Source organism: Metarhizium robertsii, assembly GCF_000187425.2.
Source record: "Metarhizium robertsii ARSEF 23 chromosome Unknown MAA_Scf_8, whole genome shotgun sequence".
Lineage (NCBI taxonomy): Eukaryota > Fungi > Ascomycota > Sordariomycetes > Hypocreales > Clavicipitaceae > Metarhizium > Metarhizium robertsii.
The window spans coordinates 1,501,357-1,521,535 of NW_011942226.1; the positions used below are offsets into that span (position 1 = coordinate 1,501,357).

Consider the following 20,179-nt stretch of genomic DNA (forward strand, 5'->3'; position numbering starts at 1 on the left):
TGCGGCCGGGATATTTCATGCTATGCATTGATGGTACTACATACTACACGCGGGGAATACCAGTCTCTCGCAGTACTTGACGGGCGAACCCCGACGTCAATTTTTAAAAATAGTACAGCGCCCCCCTTTTTTTTGGCCTCCTTTAATAAGACGGTCCAGCCAGCGGCGTGCAGAACATCGCCAAGGGAATTGATTCAGCCCCGCTGGCTCGGAAATCTAAAAGTGCCGCAGGTCCATGACACTGCGTGCCTGGATGGGAATGGCGAAAAGGCAACTGCACAGAATCGCATGCCCGCAGGGTGAAACACGCGTTCAAGAAATGGCCATGGTGGATGGCGTACAGTCTCGGCTGGGCGCGGTGAGAGGACAGTCGCCGCCGCTCGTGTCAAACATATAAAATCAAGACCTTGGATGGCGCTGTGCCCGGCCCGGCTGGGCATATTTTGGGGCAGACGCGGTTTACATGAGCGAACGGCAGTTACACTCCAATTACGTTGGTCCCGTGGCACCCCCTTTATGTACAACTGTTTGAGGGGCGCGTTGCGGCTCAGACTGGCGGGATGCTTGTCTCAGGAGTCGGGACACGGGCGAGATGCGTGCACGGCTCATTGTTGTCTCAGCGCAAGTCCTTTTCAGAAATGGCAAGCAACCTGAGTACCTGGTGTACTTGGTTGATATATTAGGTACAGGCTCACAGCCGTCCAAAATTATTCATACATAAACCAAACCAGTCCAATGGCCCAAGAGGGAGACGGGCCATCTCCAATGCACCTTTCCAGTATTGTCGTTTGTATTTAAACGCCGAAAAAGAAAAGATACGGACTGAGGTTGGATAAAAGATAGGAGGAGAAAATGCAAAATACCGTCCCAATTCATCATCATGGTTTGATTCATGTCGATCCACCAGTTCAGAGGGGTCTTCCTGACCGTATATTCGAAAAGGACATAAAACAAAAATCATCAAGTTTATGCAAATACTAAAACGCCAATCGCTATGCAAAGTGCCACGCCCGCACAGGACAGGCTTGGTCGTATAGAAGGGCCCATACTATCATCATCGTCGTCCTTGGGGGAACGACTTGTCTCTATGGGAAGCGTATTGAGCCAGGTACCCGTCGGTGCGATGGTGGTGACGACGGTCGAACCAAATGGGTACGATAGGGTTATGGTTGACACGATGACGCCCATGGGGCCGAGTGTGAATTCTTGGCCGGCAATCACCGTGGTTGTGAGATGGGAGCCGGGCCCGACGGTGAACGTGTCGCCATTGATGATGGCGATGGAAGGGGCAATCTTGGTTACGGTCGCTCCGCCGATGATCTCGTATTTCGTGTCCGTCTCGTTGGCTTGGAAGCCGCCTAGCACAAGGCCATGCACACGAACGCCTGACGGACCAATCGTGACCGTGTCGCCCTCAACAACTTCTGTAGTGATCGGTGTATCGGGTCCGTACGTGATTGTCTTTGAATGCACAACTACGACGCTTTTACCCGCAACTGTGAGCATTTCGCCCCCCGCAACTACAACTTCGGATTCAGGCAGTGCTTGGACTGGATTGAACTTGAATGACCCTGTTCCGACTATAATTTGGTTGGCGCTGATTGTCACGCTTTGTCCCTGTATATTCGTCGTCGTGCCATGGGGCGGCATGGTCATCGTAACGCCGCCAATGGCAACCTGTGAGCCGGACAAGGACACGTCTAGTCCGCCGACAGTGGCGTTCGTCGGCGACGGGACGCCGAATTTAGTCGGGGCAGGGGGTGGTTTCGCAACAGTGCCTCCTAAACCGACAATGGCTGTGGGATAAATCGTAAACTTGCCCCCATCAACGCTGACGGTCGTGGTCTGGTCGGGTTTCAGCGAACTATATATCTCGCTGTTTATGATGACCTCATTCCCCTTTGCTGTGACATGAAACGTGGGTCGCGGTTGATTGTTCCCCTCAGGCGTCCGTCCCAGGCCGCCCTGGCGGCCTAGACCGCCCTGATCACCCTGATCGCCTTGATCGCCTTGATCGCCCTCAGGTGGCACAGATTTGTGTACTATCGGATTTGGGTATGGATCAGACCAAGTTGCGCTGTAATTGGGTGGAGGGTCAGAAGGGAACACGACCGAGGGGTTTTTGTCTGTCGTGATAAAGGTGACTTTTGGCCGTATGAATGGCGTAAGGGACCTGAAAAAATCCGTTGTGGTTCCTGCTGCGACTTGGGTAACCTCAGGAAAATCTCCCTCTGGCGTTAAAGACGCTGGCGATTCTTCAAATTCCAAACAGTACACTGGGGTCTTGATCGTGGAGTATGGTGGTGTATAGTCAGTTCTATTGCCATAAAAAGTCACCGTCTTAGTGTGAACAATCGAGTAAATCGTCATTGGCTCCTCTTCGTCACACAATAGGGTACATTTCCTCGTGATTGTTGAAGTTGAGACAGATTCATCCGCAGATTTTGGCTCGCCAACTACATAGCAGTCGTCGAAACCTATTGGACATTCCATCGTGACTGTTGTCTGGGCTTTGGCACGGTTGCGATGTGTTGACAGAGGTCGAGTCCCCGTCCCAGTGATGGTGTGATTGAATGCATGCGTAGACCATGGTGGATGCCCATTCTTCGTTCTCGAGGGAACCAGACTTTCTGTACCATTATTCGTGCTTCCATGCTTATCAGATGACGTCTTTCCAGAAGGTCTCTCTTGCGACGTAGAGAAGGGTCCACCGCTTGTGGAAGAGTTTGGTGCTGTGGCTGATGCGATGGGGTTGCTCAGACTTGATGTTGATGGCAAAGCTGAAGAATTGGAGGATACTTGTGGGCGGCTCCTTGATAGGGTCTTCAGAGTGCTTAATTCCGATGGCCATGAATCAGTAGGTTTTGGTGATGGGTCCTGTTGGGAAGGCGGGTCAAGTGATGCAGAGTCATTCGAGCTACCTTGTGATGATGCAGTCGTAGTTGATGAGGATGAGGCTGCGGTTATAAGGTGGCTTATCGATGATGATGATGCTGTAGCGGGGTCTGATGAAGGTCGTTGTAAGCTTTGCTCGGAACTAATAATCGTAGCATTGAGCACTCCACGCGGATATTGAAGGCGGTTTGAGACGTCTGAAACATGTCCATCGCTATTAGTTGAAGTTCTATACACGAGGGTAAGACGCCATGCGAAGGCGCCAGTATCTGGTCCCAACCGAACATACCCGCTCCAGTCCCTGCATAGATAAAGCATGGGAAGAATAAAGAGGAGCCCAGCAGCGCTTTCTTGCCGAACTTCATTTTGATGGAGAACTGAAGGACTGAATAACCACCGCGTCCCAAGACACCGCGTGCGCCACGATAGAGAGTTCCAGTCGCAATGTCGATCAATGAGACATCACCTATGAATCAGCCCCGACAATCGGAGATGGTATCCTCGCATGACTGCCAACCATGAACTGGTCTTCTCCCTCCAAAAGCCAATCTAACCGTTTGGTGTGAGTCGGCGGTAGCAAGTAGACGGTCGATTAGCTCAGATAGGCAACCGCTCGCCAGGTTGGTTCCTAACAAGACCCGAGCTTGGCTCTTCAGCAATTACGAAGGAAAATCGCTGCAAAAGCAACACCGACAAGAAATGGAGAGACAATTGGAAATTAAAAGAGAAGTTGGAGGAAGTGTGTGTCTTGGAAGCAAGCGGGACTCTCGACTGAAAGACTGACAAGGGCAACGGAGGACCAGTCGACGGCCCTCGCCAACTCGCGTACGCGGGTGGCTCAAATGGCTCAAGCAAGTGGGAATAACGGTTCAATAATCCAAGCATTGAACCAGGGGCCCCCAGCTGATGCAAAGACACGTGAAGTAGAGTCGGCGCGGGCGGCATGGCTCGCCTCCTCAACCAAGGACTCCATAGTCCACTTATCAGTCGGCAACGAAGGGCTCTCGCCGTACGAGACGACCAGCCCGACTTGCTGTTGCCACGCCGGTGACTCGTGGCTAGTCCAAGTGAGCGAGTTGCGGCGTAGCGTGCGTCTTCAGTGGAACACAACATCCACAGCTCGAAGCATGCTTGGTGCAGCTGAGGGGCTGGTCCATGGCCAGCTAACAAATTCGGACATGGGTTCGGGCGAACTGCCAGAACGGCACAGGGGCGCTTCCACCAAACGTCAACTAGTGGCTCTGAGGTGGCGGCCTGGGCCTGAGCATTGGCTGATGACGGGCTGACGGGCTGATTGTGCAAGTCTACGGGTCGGCAGAGCCCGCAAGAGCCTTGGCTGCCCGAGTCGAGTCGAGTCGAGTCGAGTCGACCATCGTCGCTTTTTCGCTGTCTTGGCCTCATCAGTCGTTTGCTCTTCACCACAGACATCCATCGCCGCCCGGACGGCATATCGTGGATTGACGCCACATGTTCCCCAAGACGTGCAGCGTTACGGCGTACTCGGTATATTTGGTTGAAGAGATTCCAGGGCTCGCTCTCCTCTGACAATACGACACATGCAGTCCTGGCAAATGAGTTTGACATCTTTTCGCTGGCATGTGGGCCATGGTGCCGTCGGCTGCCCGAGAGAACTTGGAGCCTGTGCTCCCAACTAAACGTAGATCCCGGTCCCCGGTCTGTGGGGAGGAAGATTGATTGCATGTTTAAAGCCAGGTAGTGCTTGCTTGCGAATGAGTCTCGGACGGTTTCACTCACTGCTCTTGAGTTCTAGGCCGTCGAGCCGTCCGCCTTGGCTTTGAAATTTTTTGGAGCCAGTCCAGTCTAGGACATGTTAGACGAGATTATTTTTCTCTTTGGGACGTTTTCACTTGGCGAAACCCATTCAAGAGCCTGTCGTCGGTACGGGGCTCCGGGTGAATCACTAACACGAGCACGTGTTATCGGCGCCTGATGTTCTGCTTGAAGATGTGGAGTGCTTTATTTGTTTCCCATTCATACTCCGTACGGAGTACTATTAAACCGACTTAGCACTTCGTACATGGGGTGCAATGCCAAGCGGATGCCGAGTGATGCTGTCAGATTTGAGTGATTGGCGGCATTGAAGTGGTGGAACCTTCCTTCAGTGGAACAACAACCGGATATTGTCGCGCGGCCGATGAGCCGATGCAACTTTGTGACCTAATTTGTGTTGAATGACTGGAGCCGCTGACTTCCTTTTCTGTAGAGGTGCTGTCCAGTCAAGTGTCATTCTTTTTTCATGGCAGCACACAATCTTCCGGGAGCCATACTTGAACGTTGATGCCACTCGGAAGGGTGGCCACCTGAGACTTTGCCAATGTCAAAATCGCAGCGTTCTGGTTTGAATGTAACGAGTTGATCTTTCCTGGCCAAAGCGACATTGCCGAATATGACGGATGGTCCGTCTGTTGGCGACTTATGGCTGTGTACTCTACAAGTCCACTCCGAAATTCGTACTCCGTTCGCCGTATGGTGTCAGCTGATACTGCATATCTCTGTTCGTGTAGCACGGTGACGGATATAAAACAAGAAGACCAAGAAGAAAAGTTACCTGATTGGTACTCCTGGCTCCGGACTCCGCACATGATAGACATATTCCAGAAAAAAACTAGACCTGCCGAACTGCAGATGTGATGCAACAACACAACATGGCTTGAAGCCCCGAGCCGCTTGCCGTGAAGTTGTAGACGACCTCTTTTTCTTCTTCTCCCATCATTTGCCTAGCCTGCATTTGCCAGGTTGCGTCTTCCCTACCCTCACATAAAAAACCCGCCCCCAAAGAGGCGAAAGTGTGTGACACTCCGACTATTGACGTACGAACCCCCTTACCCTAATGCCCCAGCCATGGCAGGTTTTTGAAAGCTAATCGGAGGCGATAGTCTTGCCAAGCAACCCGCCATTAAGTGTTGAAAGAATTGACTCCAGGCAACAGCAGATCCTATACCCGAGGTATCTTGATTCATCACTGAGATTCTTACACGATACTTATGGCATCGTTATCGAGAAGAAAAAAGACCAGCGAAATCGTTTTCGTATGTTGCCGATCTCAAACATGCATTGGTCTAGAAATTTGAAGGCCGCAGAGCCAATGACAGTTGAGGATGAGTCCACTCGGAAACAGCACCGGGGATCATACTCCATACTCTTCTTTGTAATTGTTGAATGGTCTTCAGCCCTTCAGCTGGGTGCTGTGATAGTCTCCTTCTAATTGCTTGAAACGTACTCGGTCGGAGTGGTCTGTACTTGGGAAGGAGCTGTCAGTTTGAGATGACGGCCCTAACCCTGATCCTTGCCTGGCCATGTCTGATGTCTGATGTTTCCTTGTACGTACCACATTCAGCACCCTGCCTGAAACTAAACACTTGCCTTTTCGGAACAAACTGCTTGGGTTAGGGTTAATATTGTAGTCCCGCGCATGAACGCCTCCATCAATCCCCCAGGAATTCAAATTTGTATGTATCAGATTTTATTGTTACGAAATTGAACCATTAAAGAAGACGTGTGGTTCTCGCAGAACTTGCAATTGCCGTGTTCGAAACGCTAGAGGCTATGGTAAGATAAAGTCTACTACATGGCGAGGCGAGACGAGCCGTGATATGTTGCTGGACAAGGGCCAACCGTAACTGCTTGATGAGAGCTGGTTATGGAGCACTCAGTATGTGTGCGGGGGATTCTCCGTGTAATTACCTTGCTAGTCTCGGCAATACGCTTGCGAAAGATGTACTGAGATGTCGCAAGTCAGCCTAAAAGCCGGATGTGTAATAGAGGTTGCGTTTTCTGGAAGCTTGCGATCCACTCCCCCGTGCCACGCGTACATTCGGAGGGACAGGTGACGAGAGTTCTGCAGTGGCAAGCTCTTTCGAAGGGCAGTTCCGGCCGTACAAGCAGTTCATCGATAGCGCAAGCATCTTGCAGCGTGCATAAAAAGGCGGCAGTTTGTGTTGTTGTGCATGACTGATTGGCGCGATGTGCACTCCGTAGTTATCGACCTTCTCGATTCTGTCGCCTGGCCTTCCAGATCTAGATTGAAGGCATAGACCATGGCAGCGTGGTGGTGGATAGGAGGCCATGTGGCTGCATAATGGGGGCGGGGCACACCAGTCGAGCGACCAGGGCCCAACTCGGCGATGGGGCGTTGATTTCCTGGGCCATGGACGGACTGACTACGTGTTGTAGACAGTCGACAACGATTGTGCCATGGACCCGACGTACATGCGCGGAGAGGGCTTTGAAGGTGACCGTTGTCGGCACGGTGGAGGATGGCGAACCAGAAGAGACGAAAAACTTTGACGTACGGAGTCAGCAACGCGAACAAAACGGCATAACTACGGAGCCAGGCTGTGGAGATTTCCATCTTGGCAGGCAGGTAACGTTGGCTGGCCGGCTCGTGCCTGCCATCTTGCCAAAGGTGGATGGAGACTCACGAGGTGCGCGAAGCTGTCGAGACCCCGCGTATCTGCTTTGTATTTCAGCCGACCTTGACATGCATATTTCGTCTCCAATGCACTGACTCTGCCCATATACGAGTGAGTTCCATATTCATTCACACAGGACTCGCAGTGACGGACTATTATTGAAGGCAGGGTAGGGCGGTCAGGAATGTTCATCCTTGGATCTGAACTCTGCGTTGATGATATTCGTTTTTTTTCTGGCGGTCAACAAGCCTCGTGCGAATGCGCACGGTGAATCGCCAACCTTTCTTTGAGAATGACATATTGATCAATAGAAGACATGGTACCAATATTAACCCATTTCAGGTGCTTTCAGCTCCCTCAACACTCGGCCCTGAGACATTGCTGACCAACGAAGGGACAAAATCGCTTCAGCGTTGGCCCTGAATTAGGATTCATCCATTGCCCTACAAAACGAAAAAAGAAGCCCATCTGGCTCAGTTAGCCATAGCCATTTACCGATGTCTCATAACTTCTGCCCTCCAACAGCAAGTTTGCGAGGTTTCTCACAAGTTGTGATGGAAAGCATCGTGGGAATGCCTCGCCCAATTTATTTTTTTCAAAGGGATGTGGTTCGACATGGATACATCGTCCAGGCTGGCCTGATCTAATAACCAATGACTAAGACTCATTAATTTGACCCTGGGAGAAAACAGAGTCTGGCCTTTTGTCCATTCGCCGCTTAGTACTAGTATCACAATACGGAGCATTCACTGCTGGCTTGGCAGCAGACAGCCTCGGCCAGGCCGATACACGTTCTTGGGACAGATCTTGCCTGGCATCGAGCTAGTGAAGCTTTGATACCAGAACATGACGACAGCTAAGGATAAGGCGCCATCTACCACCTCCCATACGGCATGTGGAGGATAACTGGGAACTGACACTTGTTGTACTCCGTAGCAGGCTCCACGGACGCCAAAACGGACCGCGCCCTACAGACAAGAGATGACGGCCGATATCTATGTCTTGACCGTCTTGCCCAGTCTGTCCGTCAAGAAAACGACACAACCGCTGCATCATGGGCGTATTTTTTACGGAGATTTAAGATATAACGGAGCAGGTGCCAAAGCCATACGTACACATGGCACGTAATTGAACTTTGCTACCCCAAGGTGGCAGCTCGCTGTCGCACCGCCTTCTACGACAGGCAGGTCATATCTCCACCCACAAGAATGCAAGATGGAGTGAAACGCAATGACCAACCTGCCTTTCATAGGAGCCAAGCTCGAATAGAGTCCTTTTTACTGGCTTCAACTTTATCCGTTAACAGTTGCCCAGGCACGAAGAAACGTTTTGTCCGTATCATTTCGTACCTCCACGTCGCGATGTGACACTAACAGCGCCACTTGCATTCTTGACACCTGCAGTGTCTATTCTCAGTGGCATTAGTTTGGAAGCAAGACACGGTGTGCGCGGTGTTTAGACACGTCCGTTTGAAAATAGTTTGCGCGACTACGGAGTACCCTTTTAGTATCCGTTTACTAGCTCCGGGATGTCTATATACATGCAAGAATGCTCACTGGTCGCCACATCATGGGAAGCACCCGAAGGTCTACTTACCAGTCACCAGGATGGGTGGATGTCAGACAGCCCAAGGCGTCTAACTCAGCAATTGCCATGGTGGATGGTCCCGCCCCGGCGAAGGGGGCGCCGGGATGCCGGGGATGGACTCTTTTCCTTCAAGCACGGGACGGGAGGCTCACATGCCCGAAAACCGCGTGTATTATGCGATGGCGCAACAATATGAAGTCGTTTTCAACAACCGTTATTCCCATTTCGGTCCTGCGGGCTTCAGATGTCTCTGCGAGCCGGTCATGCTGATTATGATGAGCCGGCTGAGAAATGACCATCACTTTGTGAGCCGTCCGTGGGTTGAAACGGTGGAAATTGGGGACAGGGAACTGATGCGTCTTTTGACTCACTCGGATGGCTCCTGTGCGCTGCTGCATTCCTCCTCCCTTGGGGGAGAATCCACCAGCGATACCCGTGTCCCTGGGATCCAGTCAGAAGCCTGGCTTGTACTCCGTACCGTACTGAGCTGCACCTGTGGTCTCAGGTGACGGGCCAATCAAGCTGGTCAGGGCATGGCCATGCCCAGCACAAGCTGCCCTTGAAGAGCAAAATCTTGTCATGCTCCCACCGTGGAGCGGGGAGCGAGAAATCGAGTCTAATGCCAACCCACTTTTGTGTCTGGCTTTTTGGGTACAGCCCCCAGTCGGCCAAGTACGCAGTGGCTACTCGTTTGCTCTGGACTATGCTCCCGACCTGGTATCATTGATTGCATTGCATCACGGGGTACATTTATTTGCAAAATTCTGGTGCGCCAAGGACAAAGGGAGAGAAGTGGTAAGAGAACAGTCGACAGCGGCGTGTACACACAAATAGCGGATTACGGAGTGAGGATGTACCGAGAACACCGTACCAGACATATCACGTACTCCGGACCTACCTTAAGTACGGAGTACCCAGAGGTACCCATTACGGGTCACACGCGGTGGTGACTTGCGTCTCTGCCCTGGATCAGCCTGCAAACTCTACCATCTAGATTCATGTTGCCACACCACCCGATTTACAACGGTGAACGGCTGCTGGCTTCTCACAACCATTGCCACCCACGCGCTAGCGGTGCACCTGGCCTTGCATTCTCCAGTCTCTTCTCTCTGTCTCTCGTCTTGAATTCTCCGCCCAACCCCTGTCACATCGAATGGTCCCTCGATTGCGCCAGTGGCTCTCTCCCCATATCCCCCATGTCCCCGGTCCCAGTGACAGCCCTCCGAATGCTGACTTTCTGGATGGACTTTCATCTTCCACACTCACTTCTTCGCCAACTCATCTGCCGATCAACTCTCCACGGCATCCCTTGACTAAGCTGCCCGCGGTTCCTCGCCCCTACCGCCTATTTGGACTCGCATTCTTCAATCCTGTACTGAGCCGATTACGAAGAGGACCATAAAGGACGGACTGGTTATGAGAGCGTTGGAACATTCTTCTTGTATCGCCAATCGCCATTGAACTTTACGCGACTACTTCAATGTCTACGCCGCGAATGTCAAAATAGAGTCGTTTCGTTCAGACGCCCCTTCGATGAACCCCAGGACAACCTGACCAACTTGACGGTGACCTGGGGGTTCTTCAAATTCGCAGAAGCTCAGCACCAGCTGGCACCAATATTCGACCCACGATTATACGAGGGGCGAATTTTCTACCTACGATATGAGGGCGCAAGCAGCAGTAACGACAGTTGCTGCTGTCTCAGCATCTGTTGCCCCGATCGTGAAGGCAACAGAGCCACAGCCCGTGGCCTTTTACCCTACCGCGTGGTCAGTCACTGCTTCAATATAACTCTCGACCGAACATTGCCAGGGTGCAAAGGAACGTTTATTATCTAAACATGGGTTCTAACTTATGTACCACAGGCTGGGAGTAGACGGAAATTGGTCGACGTTCAGCTTCCTAGTTGGCTCCAACAACGTCAATGTCCTGTTTAGTACGGCGCTATCGGAATTTTGGGCTGTGGGACCAGGAGGATGTAACAGAAGTATGGCGTTGCGGATTTCGCGAACAATCCTTCGTCGTGTGCTGACGTGTTTCGCTACAGATGACCCTCATTGCAGCTCAAACAGAGGAGGCATTTATTATCCATCCGACTCAAAGCACTGGTCTGGTCTGGGAACATGGGAACTTGGGCTACCGGACTTGGGGACAGGAGGCAATGGACAATATGGCTTTGACACCATAGCAGGTCTCAATCCCATGACCAGTGTTGGGTATCAAATGTCCAACGTTCTCATATCAGCTATCAACTCGACAGACTACTTTCTCGGATTCTTTGGCGTTGGAATGAGATCAGGCAACTTTGGTGATATCGTTGCCACCCCTCCAATGAGACAAGCCGTGGCATCATTTGGTTGGGTTTCCAGCTACAGCTACGGATATACTGCTGGGGCATCATACCGTTCGTTCCTGACTGATATATTTATTACGCAGCGAGAAAGTGTAACATGTACTGATTTGCGACTATAGGCAACACTGTTGGATCGGCGACGCTAGGTGGCTACGATGCGGCCAGACTAGCCATGCACGACAAGACATTTACCATGAATCAGACCGAAGGTGTTCCCAGACCCCTTATTCGAGGCATTGAGGTATCCTCGTCAAACGGAAGCAGTTGGAAATCAGCCACCCGGATCTTGTTGGATTATAAAAATGCCTTTACGGCCGTTATTGACACGACAACACCCTACCTCTGGCTCCCCCCCGCGTTGTGTGACAACTTTGCCAAGGCGCTTAACTTGACATACAATGAAACTTTCCAGCTTTACACTTTAACAAACGAGCAGTATCGCCAATATTCATCCAACAGCTCCCTTGCTTTTGTGTTTAGCTTCTCAAGCATGGACAATCGCGATAACTTTGGGGATCCTCTTGATGTTACTGGTGTCGTAAACATTACGGTGCCAATCACAGCCTTCGTGAGCTTATTGAGTTACCCCTTTATGAAGGGAGCTATTGGATATACCGACCCTGCCGTTCCATATTTTACCCTTAGGAAAGCCCCTACTAACAGCACTGCGATTATTGGAAACGCGTTCATGCAAGAGGCCTACCTCATGACGAAATATGACTCTGGGGTCTTTTCAATACATCAAGCACGGTTTCCCAGCGATCCGATTGGAGATGCAAAGCTGACCAAGATAAATCGTCCAAACAACAGCCCATACCCGCCGCCACCAGACCCCAATGGCGGAAATGGTCTTTCGACAGGAGAGATGGTTGGTATAGCTGTTGGTGCCGTGGTATTCTTCAGCACACTTGTATTTGCCTTCTTCTGCTACAGACGCCATAAACGACAACAGCGTGAACGATCGGGCGACGACTTCGATGATGGCAAAGACTCCGCATCGACACTCACACCAGACTCCCCCAGGAGCCCCGTATACCGAATGCTTTCCAGGATAGTTGGACGCAGACGATCTCGGAGGGCAGGAGCAGCCATGACAGCCGGCGGTGACCCGTCGGAAGCCCCTGATCACCAAATATACGAACTTCCAGCTCCTGTAGCCCCCGCCGAATTGGATGCTGGAGGCAGCGACGACAACTCCATTTTGGGCGAAGCAGACCTAGGCACAGACAGCACACAGCACCTTAGCGCCTACGAGATTGCAAGGAGAAAATTGGATCGGCAGCTTCAAGGTCCTGTGCCGGAGTATACACCACCCGTTGACGGAACTGTTGTGCAGCTGGAGAAAGCTTCTGTGCCTGAGCTGCGGCCAACTCTTCAAACGAACATGATAGACCAACCATCACCAGTTTCTCCAACAAGATCTCGTGGCGCTGATTCAACCTCGAACACTTTCCTCGTATCGGAGCCATCGCCGGTGTCACCAAGAGGAGACTGGAACTCAGTTGAACTGCCTTCACCTTTAACGACATCGATGCCTCCTAGATCATTTTCATCAGGCACTAGAAGCGGAGGTCAATCTACAGCAAGCCGATCTTTGTCCGTAAATTCCAACACGCCAGTATCCCAAGCGACTGACACAAGACCTCCCCCAATGCCTGCCGCATTTCAACGGACCCCTATTGATCCCTCCAAAGTTGTGTGCCTGGGCCCGTTGCCTGAGAGCGTTCACTTGTCAGGCCATACCGTAGGTACAGGCTCACGGATTGTGAACTCCGATGGGCGCGATATACCTGCCAGCATGTTTATTGCCGGATCTCGCACATCTGAAGGAAGCCTGGGGAGCAACTTTACAGAAGAAGAGGTCAGAATGGCCGAAGAAAAACCATGTTGCATCAACCATTCGAGCATGAGACTAAGTCATGGCCACCGTGGAACTTTACCAAGTCAGTGGGAGACAGATCGACAATCACTGCCTTCTCAGCCAGGAGAGCATGGAAGCGAAACAGGGTCCCCCAAGCCAGTACATTCAGATGAATCATCTGAGGAAGGTCGCATCGACCCTGGTCGCGATCTAATCCACGTTCCCCAAATGGCCGATAAACGATACAGCTGGGAAGAAGATCGATCATGACAATGCTCCAATCAATGATTTGTGAGGGGCGAAATCGCATTTCACCAACACGATTCTTTATTTTGATGGCTTCCACATCTTGAGCGATCTTTTATACCGTATTTTTGTAATTTTTTTTTGAAAGTAACAATAGCGAAGGAGTTTTGGTAACCGTCAAATTTATTTCGACAAATATGAGAAGGGGTGCAATCTGGAACCGGAGTTATTAGTCTGTCCTTTACATTCATTGCAATTTGGGACTTGAATGCTCTTCTCGCTTTTCTTTCCTCTTTTTTTTTTTTTTTGGATTTTGTTCTGGGCACAAACTTGGATACTCGGAGCATGTGGAGCAAGGTTCGTTCGCCATATATATCCTTACGTTCTTATGAGATGGAATGGAATTGAGCAAGAGATGTGTTGTGGAGGGGACGTGGTAGGTGCAGAGACTATGGCATGAAGAAGGGGTGTGAACTGTGTTCAGTGGCACCAAATGGCAAGATAGATGGTAGACGAATGCTGAATACCGACATCATCATCAGTTGGAGCACCGATTTGATTTGCACCCTGTCATCTTGAAATCGCGCGAGGTCTCGAGACGTATGTTGCAATTGTCTCGGTCTATGATATGGATCCACCCCTTACTCTTGAGTAAAGCGTGTCTGTAAAGCGTTCTAGTAAACTGATTTTTCTAGCCGTGGCTCATCACCAGATTTCCTGCCACCAAGTAATGCCATCCAAAATACGCTTCCTCTCCACCCCATCCCCACCCTCGATGTAGGGATCAAAAACGGCATGCTTACATGCATCTGCCATCTTGGTCGAGCCCCCGCATACAGCGAAGATGGCCTTCTGCGGAATCAACCCCTCCAACAATTTAGCTTCCTTGCGTATCAAATCCTGCACATATATCTTCTCCCGCTGGTCTCTGGAAAACGCCGTAAACACAGTAAGCTTGTCTCCAGCGAGTGCGTTCCATTCTTCGGCAAAGAAGTAATCTGCGTCCTTGTTACGGTTGCCGAAGAACAATATCATGGGGGCAGAGGACTTGTGCGTCATTCGTTCGTGGATGAGTGAGCGGACGGGGGCGACGCCTGTGCCTGTTGCCATGGCTATGAGCGGCCGTTGGGCATTTACGGCGCCGTGGATGGGGGACAGAACAGGTTTGAGAGTAACAGTTAGGGGGGTGCTGGGCGGCAGGTGGGTTATGTAGCGGGAGCAGAGGCCCTCTCGAGGCTTGCGCAGGATGGTGCGGTACTTGACGAGTGCGACTAGGAGCTCTATTCGCGTGGCTGGAGATGGGGATGCCGGGGTGAGGTGCTTGCCGCCGTTGGCAATGCTAAAGTCGCGGCCGCGGATGAGTGGGAATACTTCGAGGAGGTGCGAAGGGGGAACGCGGACCGAGTAGAACTCCTCGAGGACTTCGATGATGGTTCTTCGGGAGCGGGTGGCGTAGTCAAAGTATTCGTCCAGAAATTCGGTCGTTGTGAATTCGAGGAGGCGCTCCTTGTGGTCCTCGTTGTCGGAGAAGTAGGAAAGGCTTTTGAGGAACGAGCGCCGGGGCACAGCGTTGATGTCGATGTTGTGCAAGAGTAAGTCGCGGAGGGTAGATGGGGAAGGAGGACATAATGTGGGAGGGAGGGAGCAAAGAGATAAATCGAGAGGGTCGTCGGCGATGGCGTCCCATTCCATCAGGGTGATGACTTTTTGCACGTCTTCGGGGAAGTTTTTGGGGTAAATGGTCAGACAGTCGCCTGGGTTGACTTGCAGGGAGCTGGGGATGTCAAAGGACACGAGGCGTACATCTTGCCAGTGCTCTTCGGGAGTGAGTCGTTTGTTTCCAACGAGGGTGGCTTGCAGTCCGTAGGGGAGAGGTAGTTGGTTGAGTGGCGGTGTTGAGGGTGGTTTCTTGGTGTCCCCATTGAAATGAGACTTTCTAGACACCTCGGCGCGTTTGTCGATGGCGGGTGCTAATGACCATTTTGGAGGAAGCATCTGATTCTCGGGTACGGCACCTCGTCCCTTTGGATCAGGGTAGTACTTTAATAGATGTTTGCGGAGGCCATCTGCCCAGCGCACAAAGCTTCCGTCGATACTATTGGACGTTAGATGCAGACTTGATATGGCATTGGAAAGGACATACCCTTCCGGGAATTGCTCATCAGCTTCGCACGGCTCAATGAATGTAGAGGCTCCTAGTTGGTCAAGACGCCGGATAAGCTTTCTGGCAGCCCAGTTGAATCTACGCATGAAGTTAGCCAATAGTTGGTGATGGGCCAACTGATGCAACTCACTTGAGATAGGTGCTGTCACCTAGACCAACGCACGAGTACTTCATTTGGCCCAAACAGTCAGGCGGCAGCTTCTTGCGGAGCAGCTTCTTCCAAAATAAGAGGGAGTTGTGTGGCATGTCACCCTGTCCGGTTGTTGAGATGACAAACAAGACGAACTGATGCTGGAGGAGTTCATTCTGCGTGAAAACAAGGCGCTTAGCAAAACCGGGGAGTGACCGAGTCAATTTGCTGCACAACTTACCAAGTTCACATTGTCTAGCTCCTCGACGCGGCTGGTAAAGCGCAGTCTCTGACACAACTTGCCGAGCTCTTCGGCCATATCCTGGGCATTGCCAGTCTCGGAGCCGTACAGGACCAGGACGGTCCTGTCTGAGCTGGTCATGCCGCCAGCGTGTTTTGTTTGCTCTTGGGCAAAACGATGCGTGGAATGGGAAGGGCTAGCTAGGTGGCTGCTCAGCAAGCCGTATACTCATGAGAAACGCCGTCGTGGGGCGCCCGCTAACGTGTGTAACGTCGTTGATGACAATGAACTGGTTCGTGAGAAGGTTGTGAGCAGGCTTGTGATGGATTAAAACTCGGCGCTCCATGGGTCCGATGCCGGTCGGTGGCGTTGACCAGGCCGACCGAGATCTTATCAATCAACGGGAGGTTGCATCGCAATCTGTTTTGACGACACCAATGACGTTCACGGAACATCTACAATGGACGAAACGGGCGCCGTATAACTGCCATCTTGCGTGGTAACTTTCAATCAGATTTTGCGAGGCTTGTGCGGGAGTGATTCACGTGCTCTTTACAATGTCTCCAGACGCACAATGATACGATGCTTCAATGTTCAGTAGCGGTTTGCCGCTGGCAGAAAATCCACTGGCTGACATGCACCAGGGCTCTGAGTCTCTGACGCTGTACTCCGTACTCCGTAGAGTGACTTCAGTTAGCCTGAGCTCATCGGCCTGACTCGTCACATTGGATTTGCGCTGCCTCAATTTGCGCATTACACGTCGTAGCAGCGAAGTTGTTGCCGGGGAAGCACGCCGTCGCCACAAGCGCTCACACCAACCAGTGTTGTAAAATTAGCTCCCCGCATGGATTTGCGTCCTGCGCGTAATGGTGTGTCGCAGTCATTAGCATGAGCAGCAAAACATTGTGGTAGTACATAGAGTCGTCACTCATCTATCCCTGTCTCGTGGTCTAGCTCACTGAAGGCTCGGGATGAGTGGACCTGTGGGACATTGGCATGGGTGCTGGTGCTCCGTCAGTGAAGGCGGCGTCTGATGGATTTGTTCGTGAAGGCAAGATGACGGGAGGGCATAGGGCAAGATTCACATCAAAGAAGATGAAGATGGCGAGTACTTCAGCCATCAATTCAATGGCCATGGCCGATTTGTGCGTCTGGGCAGCCTTCTGGGGACTGGCTAAGGGTAGGGCTTCGCCGCACATGCATGATTCAACGGGCAAGAGCGACTGACCGAACTTGTACGCAGATTGAAGCCTTGGAAGACAGTAACCAGCCTGCCAAGTGGGTGGGTACTAGGCACTCAAGCCGAATGCCCAGACCCACCAGGCCAGCGACTGTCCTGTGTCATACAAGACGGCAGGTGTGCCTGAAGGCTGTGAAAAAGGAAAACTTGTGTTTGTGAAGAGGACACTCGTCAAATAAAGGAGAGGCTTTCATCTCGGAGAGTAAACGGACTGGACAAAGTGTCCATGGGGAAATGTGACGTGCCTTGCGTGTCCTGGCCTTCCTTTGTACACTTCATCTCTTTCAAGGCTGCTGCTGATGTTTGAATGTACGTACATACAATACACATGACGGACATGCAGGATGTGCAGCGTCAAGCGTGCGGTCATGCATGGAAGGAGCTAGAACGGCCACCGCCTCCCCCCCGCATTGGCCGTCGTGCTCAAGTGCTTCTGTCTGGTCGCTTATGTCTTCAGTGCTGGGCTGGAGTTGGCTTGTGGTTGGCCAGTGGCACCAGAGTCAAGTCCCAAATTTGAATTGACTGTTTTGTGGCAGGTACAGTCAGCTGTTGTTACTGGTCGCCAGCAAGAAGCACCGCGACATCTGGTAGCCTCTGGCAGGGACAAATGCCAATAACAGAAGCCCCCCCTCGCTACTCACGGCGCACACTCGCATCCCAGGGAAGGCACTCTTGCTGAACAGCCCCAGCACCGCCTGTCCTTCCCGCCCTGCTTGGTCCAGATGTCCCTGCTTGTCTTTGTTTGGTCCCGCACCCTGCCCACTGCAGCAGCCGCCCCCAGCAAACGCCAGCCCGAAAAATTATTTCCTTCAGATACGCGACTCCTGAACACCTTCTCCCCTTTTCCTTTCTCCTCATCACACAACATCAGCCAAACTTGTGACTCCGCGCAACGCTTGCCGTCTGTCTATTTCAACCCCATCTAGGGCACGAAGCTACCCTGATCAATCTCCCTCCTCATTGCAACAGAGTTCAATCCACGAGCTTTTATATCAACCCACCACGCTCTTTCGGACGTCGCTTTCGCACAAGCCCAACGTTCGAACGTCATCATCCCCAAAACTTACACACAGTCAACCATCCTCCATCCAACCATCAACATGTCTGCTACCAACGTGGAGAAGGCCACCGATGCCGCTGTCAATGACGTTGCAAATACTCTGAGCAATACCTCAATCAGCCAGCCTGCCGACGACAAGGCCGCCGCCAACGAGGCTGCCTCGGCCAGCGCTGCGGAAGGCCGCCGTCTCTACATCGGCAACCTGGCCTACGCGACAACTGAGGGGGAGTTGAAGGACTTCTTCAAGAGCTATCTTGTGTAAGTGTGCCCTTGGCTAAACCCTTGACGAGAATGATGTTGCGGGCTCCTTGCCGGATGGCAAGTGACATGGCCAGCCTTTGCTTTGATGTGGCCCCGAGGGACGTTGCAAGCTCACTTGCCTTTTGTCCTGATGGCAAAATATGTTGCCATCATGGAACGGAGCATTTGTGATAGCCGCGCTGTTCACTTGACTAGCATTCAAAATCTCGCGCTTTGGGCGGTATCCAGACCTCTTTGCTAATAGTGCTCACAGCGAGTCTGTCTCGATCCCAAAGAACCCTCGCACTGAACGCCCTGTGGGCTACGCCTTTGTTGACCTCTCAACACCTTCTGAGGCTGAGCGTGCTATTGCTGAGCTCTCTGGCAAGGAAATCCTTGAGCGCAAGGTCTCTGTGCAACTCGCCCGCAAGCCCGAGCCTGCTGGTGAGAAGACTGAGGGCGCCAACGGTGAAGGTTCAGGTGCTGAGGGATCACGCCGTCGGGCCTCTGGTCGAGGTCGCGGACGTGGCCGCGGCCGTGGAGGACGTGCTGCTCGCGGTGGCCGCGCTGGTGTAAGTCTCCCACGACGTCCAAAGAGAATACACAGACGAAGAGTTAACCCAACTGTTGTGACAGGATGCCACCGAAGAGAAGAAGGAGGGTGAAACTGCTATTGCCGCCACCGATGCCGCGGCCGCCCCTGCTGAAATCGAGGGCACCACTGAGGTTCAACCATTGACGGACATCACAAACCACCATCAGAACAAGACTGACTCGGAAACAAAGAAGAATCAGACTCGACCCCAGCGTGAGCGTCGCGAGCGCGGCCCCCCTGCCGATGGTATCCCTTCCAAGACCAAGGTCATGGTTGCCAACCTCCCCTACGACTTGACGGAGGAGAAGGTGAGAAGACATTTCCATTTTGGTGGTGGGAACTGCGTAGCAAGAGTTGAAAGTTGTGCTGACACGTCTTCTTTAGCTCATCGAGCTTTTCAAGGCATACGAGCCTTCCTCTGCCAAGATTGCCCTCCGACCTATCCCCCGATTCATGATCAAGAAGCTTCAGGCTCGCGGTGAGGCTCGTAAGGGTCGTGGATTTGGATTCGTCACCCTTGCCTCCGAGGAGCTTCAGCAGAAGGCTGTTACCGAGATGAATGGCAAGGAGATTGAGGGCCGCGAGATTGCTGTCAAGGTCGCCATTGACAGCCCCGACAAGACTGATGAGGAGGCCAACGCTCCTCAGGAGGAGAACAAGGAGGCCACTGAGGCTGCCACCACCACTGCTTAAGTGGCGAGCCCTGTCTTGTTGTTTTGACAGGCAACGGTTACGCTAGATGACTCGGGACGTTTCCTTGCCTGAATGAGAATAATTACGATGATTTTCCATATCACTTATGGTAGATGCTGGTTCAACTTTTAAGAAGACAAGCGGTTATGGGCACTGCTCCATTTGTTTTACCTGAGAGACATTTCATCACACAAGCTATGTCTATGTGGGTGGAGTCTGGCGGTTATTTGGGATGGCAGTGGTTTTATTTGTCTTGCTTGTTATGAAAATTTAATATTTTAACCTCATGAGAAAACTAAATGAGTAATGCATGACTGATGTGCGAAGAGGAGAATGGATCTGTAGTGACATTCTATGAACTTAGCCCACCTGGGCTGCGACGATGCACAGTAGGCCCTTTCTCCACAGCCATTGGACGATACATTGAGTGATATTGCCGTC

At 51.9% G+C, this 20,179-nt stretch overlaps 4 protein-coding genes across 4 annotated transcripts; 2 read left to right on the forward strand and 2 right to left on the reverse strand.

Annotated features, from left to right (window-relative positions):
• Positions 1 to 966: 966 nt before the first annotated feature.
• Positions 967 to 3,260, reverse strand: MAA_01235 (uncharacterized protein; the record flags this gene model as incomplete). The annotated part of the gene is made up of 2 exons (XM_007819233.2): positions 967 to 3,092; positions 3,185 to 3,260. The coding sequence occupies 2 exons, from the start codon at positions 3,258 to 3,260 to the stop codon at positions 967 to 969; spliced, it is 2,202 nt and encodes a 733-aa protein (XP_007817424.2).
• A 7,317-nt stretch (positions 3,261 to 10,577) lies between these two features.
• On the forward strand, positions 10,578 to 13,399 carry MAA_01236 (Peptidase aspartic, catalytic; the record flags this gene model as incomplete). Its single annotated transcript, XM_007819234.2, has 4 exons — positions 10,578 to 10,684; positions 10,781 to 10,902; positions 10,963 to 11,319; positions 11,388 to 13,399. 4 exons carry the CDS (start codon positions 10,578 to 10,580, stop codon positions 13,397 to 13,399), a joined length of 2,598 nt encoding a protein of 865 aa, XP_007817425.2.
• Positions 13,400 to 14,080: 681 nt separating this feature from the next.
• Positions 14,081 to 16,051, reverse strand: MAA_01237 (sulfite reductase flavoprotein alpha-component; the record flags this gene model as incomplete). The annotated part of the gene is made up of 4 exons (XM_007819235.1): positions 14,081 to 15,470; positions 15,519 to 15,617; positions 15,670 to 15,845; positions 15,911 to 16,051. The coding sequence occupies 4 exons, from the start codon at positions 16,049 to 16,051 to the stop codon at positions 14,081 to 14,083; spliced, it is 1,806 nt and encodes a 601-aa protein (XP_007817426.1).
• Positions 16,052 to 18,250: 2,199 nt separating this feature from the next.
• On the forward strand, positions 18,251 to 19,738 carry MAA_01238 (RNA recognition motif domain protein; the record flags this gene model as incomplete). Its single annotated transcript, XM_007819236.1, has 5 exons — positions 18,251 to 18,468; positions 18,725 to 19,022; positions 19,087 to 19,176; positions 19,237 to 19,353; positions 19,430 to 19,738. The coding sequence occupies 5 exons, from the start codon at positions 18,251 to 18,253 to the stop codon at positions 19,736 to 19,738; spliced, it is 1,032 nt and encodes a 343-aa protein (XP_007817427.1).
• Between the last annotated feature and the right edge of the window lie 441 nt (positions 19,739 to 20,179).